This window comes from Taurulus bubalis (genome assembly GCF_910589615.1).
Source record: "Taurulus bubalis genome assembly, chromosome: 6".
NCBI classification, from domain to species: domain Eukaryota; kingdom Metazoa; phylum Chordata; class Actinopteri; order Perciformes; family Cottidae; genus Taurulus; species Taurulus bubalis.
In genome coordinates, this window is record NC_136594.1 from 10,390,982 (window position 1) to 10,403,430 (window position 12,449).

Genomic DNA, 12,449 nt, shown 5'->3' on the forward strand with positions numbered 1-12,449 from the left:
CTGAAATTGTTTTGTAAATAATGATGCCATGTTGAAATCAAACTGTCTCACAAAGCAGTTAAAGCTAGCTTCACCTCAACCAGCTGCAACATTGAATTACTTCTGAAGTGTTTATTTATATGTACATAATGAGGGCTTTTACTTGTATTCCTGTAAGTGTATTTGGCTATTTATACCTGTGTACTTTTAAACGTCGTTCTATGTTAATATCAAGTAAAGTATGCAAACCTGAGGCGTACATTTCAATGGCTACACCAGTTCACCTGAGGATTATAATCACTTTAACATTTCCTCAATGAATTGGTCTCAGCTGCCAGTTTATTAGGTACACCTAACTAAAACTATTACAGTCTAATACTGTCCGACCCAAAGTTTAGTGCCTTTAGTAAGATAATATTTTATTTTCATTTTATTTACTGTACATTTTATTACAACAAGTATTGCTGGTGAATTGTTATGGCTTTAATACAGTTAGTCATATAATGACTGGGAGTGAGGGAGAGAAAGATGCAATGTAGGTGTGTCAATATTCTACATTTTTTACAGCTTTTAATTTTCATATGTATCAAAATGTATCACAATATTAAAACATTGCAGCTGAGAAGACGACAGCTCACATGGAAGGCTGCCAATAAAAAGAAAACTGTCCATCCCATTTGTATCACATAAGGGTTGATTACATACTGGACACCCCTCAGTAGAACACAATGCTGTTCAACAGCCTCAACTATAAACTATAGCCTCAAAGATTAGTATTAAGATCAATCAATACAAACAGAAACAAAAACTAATTATACTAACTAATTAGACTGCCTACATTTTAGCTGGCGTAGGCAAATACATAATAAACTGACAACTGAAACTATTTGGTATGTGTGAAAACCTTGATATGTTGCGTAGATTTAAAAATAATGGCTCCGTATAAATAGCTCTACAAGATCTACAGTGATTTAATGGATTTTTGTCCAATGTGAGTTTTGGAGTCATTTAGAGTTTGATTAGGGAGTTTTGGTTTTCTTTAAATACTTTTCAAGAATTCACACATCCTATTGCACCTGCGAGTAACTCGTAGAACTACTTTTCACATTGTGGGAGTTACCCGAGTTTGATACTTATTGTTCCCTCTGCCTCCGTGAATATGTGGAACATATCTCTAACTGATGTGGGTGTCTTGCGGTCGGTTGCGGTTTGGGGTTGGCCATGAAACACATGCAGCCTGCCATTCATGCATTAAGAGCTGTGTCTGATTCAAGTGTCAGATATGATGGAGTGTCTGACTACACTGCCAGTTTAAGCTCGCCATGGTTGGCTAGCTGGGCGGCTGACTGAGTGGGCCGCGTCGCTCCCCTTTACACGCACACTAAATAATCGTTGAAGCCAACTGCAGATGGGCCATGCAACTTACAGAGATTTTGGAAAGGAAGGACTTTTACAACGTAGATCAAAATAGCTGAAAACACCTTTATTATAATCTTTATTTTATAGTAAATATAAGCAACTGATAAACAACCATTCAGTCATAACATCTTTTAAAAAAAAACTGTCTCAGTGGTGGTCAAGGATCATTTGGCAGTTGTTAGAAATGTGCAGCAGCTACGTAAGTGAGTCTTACGTTGGATGAAGGGCGCAGACACAATGGCTGTGAAGACGAGCTGCTGTCTCTCTGTGGGGCAGCGTCCAAGCAGGCCACCCACCAGGACAGGGTCTGAGGAATGCTTTTTACTGGATTGCTTGTCTTGCCCCCCCTCCTTCTCCTCAGATCTACAGTGTTTGTGTGTGTGTGTGTGTGTGTGTGTGTGTGTGTGTGTGTGTATGTGTATGTGTGTGTGTGTGTGTGTGTGTGTGTGTGTGTGTGTGTGTGTGTGATTCACCATTACATACATTACCTGGAAGAGAGGAGTGTGTGTTTGTGCGTGTAGTCAGTGTGTTTTTGTTTGCCTGGACATGGATTTTCCACGTGCACTGTGACCACCAGTGTTGTAGTTTTAAGTTGGTGGTTTATTTTTCTCTTTTATCCATCTCGCTGACAGAGTGTTTGAGGAAAGACTGCACAAGAGGGCTTTATTTTTCTTACAGTTATAACCAACCTGAAACTATTAGTCAATGGACAGAAAATTATGTTGCAACAATTTTGATACTTTGATTAGTTGTATCAAGCCTTTTGTGCTCCAGAGGGAGCTGCATGAAGTCCCAATTGCCTCAAGTGATGTCTATAAGGTGCTACTAGTATACCATACATGATGCTCCGATTAAACTGTCCACAGTCAAGATGTATTGTGGGTAATCTAGGTGCAGGTTTTAACAAGGGAGAATAAAAAAATACAATATCTTTTGTTCTGCTGCATCAATTTGTACCCTTTAAAAAAACAAAAAACTGGCCAACGCATCTCTAACAATCTAGAAAAGTACCATTTTAAATGTTTGAGAGCTCTTTAAATTAATTTGTAAACAGAAAATTCACAAGATTATGTCATTTTCTTCATGGTTTTATGATTGTAAAGTTCATATCTTTGGGTATGTGACTCTTGGTTGTGCAAAAAAATCAGTTTGCATAATAACAATTGAATAATTATTTTCTGACTAAAATAGACTAAACAATTAATCGAGAAAATAATAGATAACGTTTAGTTGCAGCTCTGTTTTTTTCGTATTAGTTTTAACATGTTCGACATCCTATGAAGTCAAAGTTAAACTATAACTCATCATATCAGGATTCAAGAGAGTTTTGTTGTCAAACTAATTACAGTTGCAAATTAAATCAGGTGCCGGACAAGCTAAGAGAAAAGAAAAAAGCCAAACATAAAGACACCAAGAGGCAATAACCTTTAAAGATCAAGAGTAGGGCTGCTCATTTTTTTCTTCCAGATTAATGGATTAATCTTTGTCTATAGAATGTTAGAAAATAGCACAAAATGCCCGACGGAATTTCCCAGAGTGCATAGTGATGTCATCAAATTCCTTGTCAACAGTCTGAAATCCAAGTATATTTAGTTTACAATAAAAGCTAATAAATGGTTCATCAATTAAAAAAAAACTTGCACATTAATTTTCTGTTTTAAAATGTATTGAAAATATCTGTTCATCAAATAATGGACTATATGTTACCGTGCTGAAAAAACACAAAGGCTGGACACATCTGGGTCTTTTTTTATTAAGCAGTGGAACGAGGCAAGATGTACTGAAATCAGACTTGTTCTTCTTTTGATACCACTGCTTGTGATGAAACGAGCAAACTCTTTTTGTTCGTGAGCGTTTGAGTCACTGCCCCAATGATCTTTTTTTATGCATCAATTGAGATTGATTTTTTCTTCTACCATAAAATATAAAAAATAGCAACTGTTTCTAAGTTGCTGAACAAATTCATTTTCTTAACGTACAAAAATACATTATAACCTCGCACTTAAATTCAATATTTTAGTTTCCTTATATTTTATTGTGCCAAAATTAGAGGAAATAACAGTTTTATATATCCCAGCCTCTGATTCAGCACTTCACAACTGCAAGTGACCTAATCAGGAAGAGGGCCTGAAAGACTATGTTTAATACATTGGGCGTTTGCCTGTACATATCAGTAATTGAGGTAAAGTATAATACAACCTTTTAAAAAAAAAATCCTAACTGTGTTATGGATCGTTATCCCATTTATTATTCTCTTACTCCTCCCGAGCATTCTATCATATATTGTGAATATATCTATAAAAAAGGGTGCAAAATGTAAAAAGGCAAAACTGCCTGTAAAGATTCAATCATAACCCGTGATCCTGTGCGTGTAACCCCACACTGAGCGCAGTACATTTTCCACCACTAGAGGGCGCTTTACTTCTAGTTAAACGTTTGTACAGCAGCAGAGCGACTCTAAAAGATAGCTGGCATCATTTCATACACAGCATTTAAAAGGAGACGCCCTATATTCATAGTATCCACCTGTACACACATGGCAATGGCTGCCACTGTACCTTGTGGTTGCCACAAGTGTTTGTAGACTTATTTAACTTGCTGAATGTCAAACAAAACGAGGGCTGTGTCTATTTACACTTATCAGTCGAGCAACTGTGTGACCGTGAGGGTGACATGCTCTGATGCGGTTAAAAAAGAGCTGGCTGACTTTGCCTGCTGCACGACCACCTAAACTGGACCAGAGTTCCATGTTGGTGTGTGTGTGTTTAATGTGTGTTTAAAGTGTGTGTGTGTGTGTGTGTGTGTGTGTGTGTGTGTGTGTGTGTGTGTGTGTGTGTGTGTGTGTGTGTGTGTGTGTGTGTGTGTGTGTGTGTAGGGGAGCGCAGGGTTAAACTGTAAGCACAAAGACAGGGTGTAGCCAGATTGACTGGTGGTGACAGATAATGGGTGGGGACCCAAAGGTGTCATCCCAGGTTTAATGTCCACAACCGTCATTCAGTTATGAGATGGCTTGTGATTTGACTCACAGTTCCTCATATCTGATGCATTAAAGGCAGAATATATTATAGTATCACAGTTGAATTGAATTGCCCGACTTCTTGCTTTTATCTGAGTGCAATTGTACACTGATAGTTTTACTATTATTTATAGAGTAAAGTATTCTAGGATTCTTTCCAAAAGATCTACAGCAAGATGAAGCTTTGTGCTCAGAGATTGAGAAAGTAACAATACAAGTGTGAAAACTCGCAACTGCCCTGTTAATTAAAAGTCCCAAAACAGACCGAAAAACAAGCTTCAGCTGTGCATGCTTTAATGGATTCAGATATTATGAGACAATTTTCTGGCCTGTACCTGAAACCACTTCTACTTTGCACTGAAAGCCTATTACCATCTGTTGAAAATGCTGCTACAATTGACAGCCAGGAACTAGTGCTAATGTAAATAGCTGTCCTAATGGTAGGACATGTCCTTTTGAAACCCTGGACTCAGAGAGAGCTTTCTGAAATAATAGAAAATTGGTTTGGACATAAAGAATTTCATGATTGGCTTCACACTAAAAAGGGTGCCCAAAAAGGCTGCTGACTTACTAAAAAGGGAAATGGCCTGATGTTAAACACATCTTCTTAATGCCTATAAGTATTATTAAAGGTACCTGGGCTACAGAAACAGCCAGAGAAACATATGTTAGCAATATCCAAGGTTGCTATAAATCACAGTACGAGACAAACAGCTGATTTTATTGTTGTAATTTTGTATTTCCAAAGACCAAAAGACTCTGTAAAAGAGTTTAAAGCGCTTTTAGATTGGGTGGGAGTCTAACATGGGAATAAAAATGGAACACTGTGATTCTCTACCAGTACAAACTCTAATGATTACCTATTGCCTGATATAGATTTTAACTATCTTTAAAAGCAATGATTTCAGAGACATTTTCTCACACAAGAAGATACTAGATGATTCATTAAATTTGATCAATTCACATTAATTAGTTTGGTGAGTTTTTATTGTTTAATAAAAACATTTTGGGACTCATTTATACTTTTTAATTATTATAATAATCCAATGAAATCCAATAAAGCACCAAATAAGATTTTCTTAGATTGGATAGTAATGTGTAAACTCAAGATGACTGTGTTTTCCACTATGTATGTTTTGACCAATACTCAGTTGAAAGATCAACACTGACTTTTAAACTTTTTATTTTGTGAAATCTCAGTAACTGTCATCACGTTGTCTCGTGTGACAAGATATGTGAAATAATCATTGTAACTAAAACGATTGTAAGAGTTAGAGTTTTAATGTGCTGCAAATATTCAAAGTTAAAGTAAGTTTTCATTATTACTATTTATTTTCCTTTTACCTGAGAGGTGAGTTAGTTAATACTTTGGGTTTAACATATTGTTTTTCTACTTTAAATGATTTAATTGAACTCTTTATTTGAACAAAGTTTGGATGTACATCCCAGCTAACACATGCATATGTTCATATCTTGTGTTGTTATTAATGCTTGGAGTTGTATTGACTTTGATAGTGTTGCAGTAACAGGATAATTAAAACATTTCAGTCATCTTCGATGTTATCGGGAGAGATTTTCTGACCTGTACTACCCTCTTCCTCTATTTTGTGCTGTGTGGTATCTCTATATTCTAAACACCGCTAGATAGTGGTAAAGGAAAATAGTTTATAAGCAATATATCAAATTATTTCACATGTAGCAAAATCATTCAGAAAAGTCGTTATTTTTCCTAACAGATTTGTGCTGCGATCGAGTTAAAATCAAGAGGTGTGTGTATCTATGAACAGAAAATTGGCGGGGCAATATCTATTTCTTTGTATTTATTTGAATAAATTACATTGACTTATCACATTTTTTTCTTTACATCAAGCATACAGTCTTAGAATCCAGTGCAAGAATAAAATAAAACAAAAACAAATAAAACAAAAACAATCCAAAGACAATCATGTGCAGCACAGAGAATCCCTCCTTTCACATTGCTTTTGGATAATATACTGTGTATATACATCTATACTGTATGTGTATACTCTTGTCACAGTTACAAAAATAAGATACGTTACTGTGGATGCGCGATTATACACACAAGGTGAAAACAAAACACAGAAAAGCTGTACAGTCCTCATTGAGGGCAAAGATACACACAATTGTTAAAAAAAAAAAGTGAGAAAAGGAATTGTTTTGCTTTTAAAAAATAAATTCATGACCTTTATCGTTATTCTGCGTCAGCCAACAAGTATACTGTCCGTTAAAGTTGTGCTTCCCTTAAAAAAAAACACTTAATAATGTGGATATCTGTTGATATTGCATCATTTATTGTTATTCTACTTAATATAATGAATTGGTCCTTTGATTAAAGATACAGCCATGCTTGTTTTAATGTGGAACACTGTCAGAGACAGTATATCTTAAATACCTCAGCATCAGAGGTCCTCTGCAACCCCGTCCCTGTGCATAACATGTACTGTATGCAAACCCAGACCCCGCCCCCAAAGTACACGCACAACATTACTACAAGATGGGTGGAAAATAGTGGCAACTGCTGCACAGATTATTTTGCAGTAGGGTTAATACTTTATCGACATCACAGAGAATAAAACCTCAGGGATAACGTGTGCCTGACAGCACCTCACTGCTCAGCAGAGTAAAACGTACTGTAATAAGTCATTATCAGTACATAAATTAAACATTACATCCCACACAATACTGCATACAACCATATAGCTGGTGAGAGATAATTAAACAATGTATGTAATCTTGCATTTTTTCTGAGGACTTAAATTACATGAAAAGGGTAAACCTGCAGCTTTTAGTCTATATTATGTTGGAGAAAAGGTTCTTTTTTTTAATGTAGGTTGCATCATTCCAATGAATAAAACATTTCCACCAAGATGAAAAACAAAATCTCATTCCATTCAGCCATTTGTGCATTCCTGGCTAGGCCTAATTGCTCCTTAATCAATAGCTTATAGACAGCTAAATTACAGAATACTAATCGGACTAGTAGGGATGCAGCAATAAAAGCTAAACCTTTGGCTGCAGAAGAAACAGTTGCCCCAATGAGCAGTTAAATCCTACAAGTTATTATATCACAATACATCAACCATTTTTCACACAAGCTGCTGATAAAATACACGTTGGAGGATTGAAACTTATGCACCGTAGTTTTCTTACATCACTTCAAACAGTTTAAACTGCACAACTTGTTTTTGCAAATCATTTCATCACTCCACTAATCACTGGCTCAGATAGGTAATGTCACATATTAAGAATACAGTTTCACCCGTCCTGATTAAAATACCAAAGAACTACAGATTGCAAAGCTTCGTCTGGTTGCGTCGAACAGATTAACTGACACCGTGCTGTCTGAAAACCTTGAAGCTAAAATTGGAGTTGACTCTGGTTTTTGCAGGTCATTTTGGTATTTAAATCACATATGACCAATTACGTGCACATGTTGATATGTATAAAATAAATATAGGATGAGTAATCTTGGTTGTTAGTTATCAACTAGATGTAACTAGTCTACAATTTTTGTCAAAACTATGATGAGTTAAAATGGTGAGGACATCCTTTGGACAGAATTGTGGACGCCGAGAGACGACAACCATTCAAAAAGAGGAGTATTCAAACAAAAAAAAAATCAGCTCAACATATTTTTTGTATAAGTTAAAACGTTAAACATTTGAAACCATGCTTGACCTAGGGTCTCTAACAAACATGAAGCACGTGGACCAATTTTTTTTTCCTAGTATGTGAGAGAAAAGTTTCTATCTACTGTCGAGGTTTCCACAAAGTACAGTGAATGAGAGAAAAGCGTGATTTTGCAAAGCTGCTCTGATAAACTCACAAAATTATGACGGACTGACAGCCAACTCAAACCAAGACAGAAGCCGGGACAGTAATGGATAAAATGACTATGGAAGCCTGAATGCAGCTCCTGGGATTAAGGGGGAAGCAACGACATACACGCAGATTTTTCCTCATTTAAAGTTTTTACGCTCAATTGGTGCATACTTGCTTTAATTCGTCATCAATCTTCGTTTGTTATTGTGTTGTTGCTGTTTTGACTCCTTTAAAGCGGAGTACTGGTGGTTGGTGGGAATGTTAAGGAAAAGGCTACTGGGAATACTGGGGTGGGGTAGGTGGGGGAGGGGCTCTGTTTAGTCACCTTCGCAGACTCAGCTGGTAGTGGTGACGTCCTAGGGCAGCGGCACCAGGATATCCACATAGTTGATGGGGAAGAAGCCAGAGTTGCCGTGCAGCATCCCCTCGTACCAGTTGTCATCGATCTTGTTAGTCAGGGTGATGATGTCGCCTTCCTTGAAGCCTAGCTCACCTTCGTTCTCGGGGTCAAAATCGTACAGTGCACGGCAGCAGGGCTGGTCCATGGGGGCTGGAGAAAAGAGTTGCGGAGATAAGAGAAGAACAACAAAGATGGATCTGAGACTAGAGGTAAGAGATAAGATGCTGCCTATAGATTAGCGACATAATGATTGCTTGAGAAAGGCTCACCTGGAGATCTGGCTGGAAGCGGGAAAGAAGAGGAAGATGCAGAGGGGAGTAGACGAAGCCAAAGAGAGAAACACAAAACATGACCATCAGTTACCAGACAATAATAAGGAGTCAAACAATAGTTATAGGAATAGTTATACATTAGAGATTTATGCTTATTCTCTTTCTCGCTTATAGGCAGATAGGAGGATTGATACAACTCTCATATCTGTTAAGGTTACAGCCAGCAAGCTAGCGTAGCATAAAGACTGGAATGAGGAGAAAACATGTGTCATGCACTGTGTGGGAGACGCAGTGAAGCGGCTCTGCCCTGCTCTTTACCAACCAGTTCGTCTTCATCCTTCAAGCTTTCGCTCTCAAAAATTATTCTTTGATAAAGCACACATCTTTCCTTACTGTTGCTTGTCTAAGTTTGTTTTATGAGTGGGGGGGGGTGGACTCATTGTTTCCCCTTGTGGCCAATGGGGGGAAAACAGCTATGTAGCTGCGTTTCTCACTAGCACACTAAATAACATGTGTCTACATAATAACATTATTAACTTTTTTGGGTGCTGGAGCTTCTTAGAACCCAACACACCACTGCTCCTGGCCAAACACTAGTGCAGCACATAACACCCATATCAATTTGTGAGCTTTAGGTGCTTTAGTCCCTGTTTCCAGTCTTCATGCTAAGCTAACTGGCTGCAGCTTCATATTTAGCGTCCAGACATAAAAGATGTATTAATATTCTTATCAAACTCAGAGCGAATGAGCTAGTAAACACATTCCCATAATGCCAAACAATTCCTTTCACAATATAAGAAAGATGGCAAAAAAATAAATAATAGGGACAAAATAGAAACCAGGGGTTAAACAGTACAGAAACAACAGCACTGCAGACGAGCTGCACTGCGAACAAAAATACACTTGCAAAAAAGTCAAGAAGGAAGGATAAAAATAAGAGTGATAGAGCGATTTTGCATCTGTTCCCAAGTCACTCTTGCTCACCTGGAGATCTTGCTGCAAAGGGGAAAGGAGAAAACAAAGGTGAACAAAGAGCAGAAACTTGCATTTCTGGAGATGGATAAATGATGAACTGATGGGCATGTGCAGCAGGTGGAGGAATGAAGAGGTCAATAAACAAAACGAGAACGATAAATACAAGTTGGAGAATGAACGGAAAGAGAGGCCGACAGACAGAAACAGGAGGATAAAACCGATCAGAAGGCTGACGAGAACAAAACAGAAAAAGCAAATGCTCGTCCGCTGCTAAGCTTTTCTTTGTTACTGCAGGTCGGGAATTCTTTGAACAGTGAGCGGACAGCACTTGATTTTCTGTTTTATTTCTTATTTCTGTTTTATTTATTTATTTTATAAGAACAATTTTCTTATGACGAAGAAAAACACAACAATGAGAGATGGACAAAAAATGACAAAGTGATAGTGGAGATATTGTTGTATCTCTCTGGGTCTCAACTGGAGACTTTGCTGCAAAGAGGGAGGAGAAAACAACACCAGGGGAGATGGAGGAGGGAAAGCAGCAGGAGAAGTAGTCTTGAGGGTTTTTCTTTTTGTGTAAATGAAGGATGATGTTGAAGAAACAAACTGGTGAGAATACAGACAGAGAAACGGGTTAACAGATAAGTTTGACCTGGCTCACCTGGAGACCTCGCCCCTGGAAGAATGAACAGAAATCATAAAGGGGAAAGAGAAGAGTGCATAATTGTGTTGATTAGTTCTGGTATGAGGGATATTCTGTTCAGTGCACGAAATAACTGAAACGTTGGGAACTGATAGAGCTGGGAAAAAGAAAGCAATTAGCAAACATCGCAAATCCTCAAATATCTGCCTTTTTACTTAATTAATGAAAGCACTGTGTTTTTTTACTTGTGCAATATTCTATTAAAAAAAATCATGCATCTCTTCTGCTATTTAGAAGCGCTTTTGGATTTGTCTTCTTTAGTGGAACTAATGTATTTTGTATGAAAATGATGTGTTATGTAGTTAGGTGTTTGTCTCAAACAAATTATATTTGTTATTGTGCGCAAATATTTCTAAAAAACAGATCTCAATGAGACTGTTTAAATAAAATATAAATGTATATATATATTTTTTTTTTAAATCATATTTTAGTAGAGCGGTTATGTGTTCGGTCGTGTATGACCGAAAACATAACGTGTGCCTCTACAATGCATCACATGCATGTTTTCCTCACCCACCAGCATCAGTTTAGGCTGATATTTGAGAATTTATTGTACAAATTAAAAACAAAGAAAGGGTTGTTAAAGGAAATAACAAGTATTAGAAACTAGCCAGAAACCTTCCTTTACAAAAAAATGAATCAACAAATGTTATTGTTCTTACTTCACATCAGTCGAAACAGAAACTCATGAGATTTGCTGGTGAGACAGTGGATGTACAGATCCAGGACTAGTTTCTGAGCAAATGCACTCTGGGTCTCACCTGGAGAGCGGGCACTGTGGATGCCTCCATTGTGGTTCTCACTGATGGAAGAGAAGTCCAGAGACGTACGTGGTTTAGGAGCGAACTCTTTCCTTGGTTTGACAGTAGTGTCCCTTATCCTGCGACACAACAGAATCCCCCAATTAACTAATAATACAGATTAAAATGACCACATGGTATTTCTGAAGCAATGCTGCAATGGAAAACATCAGTTCATGACAACGAAATACTACATGTTGTTGTTAGAACATCCAATAATGCACGATAAAATAAAAATCAGTGAAACAGGAAGCGTGAGTACTGACCGTTCGTCGATCTTACTGGAGAGCTGTGTGAGGATCTCAGCAGCGCGACTGTGGTACTCCACCTGAGCGTGTACCAGTGCAGCGAGCTGGCTCACCTGTTCAATCTGTTGAAGAGGTCTACGGTTACTCATCGACACAATGGCTGCTAGTGCACATCACTTATGATGATGATTGTTACTGAGACCTGGACTCAGATTCTCTCAAACTCAGGTGCTAAAAGTAATAAACAGTGTGCTCTTTGGGGATTTACAGGATGTCTGGTAGGAATGTTGAAAGCACACACACACACACACACACACAGGATGGAGAGCAGTTCATTTTTGACCTTGGAAACAGCAGTTGGACAAAACAATCTTGCAGCAAGGAGCATTAGCAGCTGTTCTGGAGCTTTCAATGCCATCTCGCTTGAGTTGTTATGATGCAATTGTCTGTTTGTAAGCCAACATGGACAAGAGGTCCTTGAAATGCTTTTTAAAATGCTGATTTGAACATCTACAAACTGGACAAATATCATGTGCTGAAGTAGATTGTGTGATTTGATAGAAAGCTCCAGAGCAGTTGGGTTCCAACAACTTTACAATGTCACTTTATAAATTATTGTTATGACATACAATGTCCCACATTATGCAGGCAAATTGAAGTAAACAGCTATTGCCACATCCAGCAGACACACAATCATGTTTCAGTCATTTAGTCCATTTCCTGCTCCATTTCCTTTTGATAAAATGATTACATGTAGTAGGTTACATGTAATCCTTTGATCAATTGCTTGTATA

General features: G+C 37.7%; 1 protein-coding gene across 1 annotated transcript in view; it reads right to left on the bottom strand.

Annotated features, from left to right (window-relative positions):
- Nucleotides 1-8,613: 8,613 nt before the first annotated feature.
- The window catches only part of sh3gl2a (SH3 domain containing GRB2 like 2a, endophilin A1), a gene marked incomplete at both ends in the record, with an annotated part of 33,419 nt that continues 29,583 nt past the window's right edge, over nt 8,614-12,449 (bottom strand). The window contains 4 exons of the mRNA XM_079219628.1: nt 8,614-8,807; nt 10,566-10,580; nt 11,357-11,487; nt 11,674-11,777. Of these exons, the coding sequence (XP_079075754.1) occupies nt 8,614-8,807; nt 10,566-10,580; nt 11,357-11,487; nt 11,674-11,777 (444 nt within the window). The remainder of the gene's footprint in view (nt 8,808-10,565; nt 10,581-11,356; nt 11,488-11,673; nt 11,778-12,449) is intronic.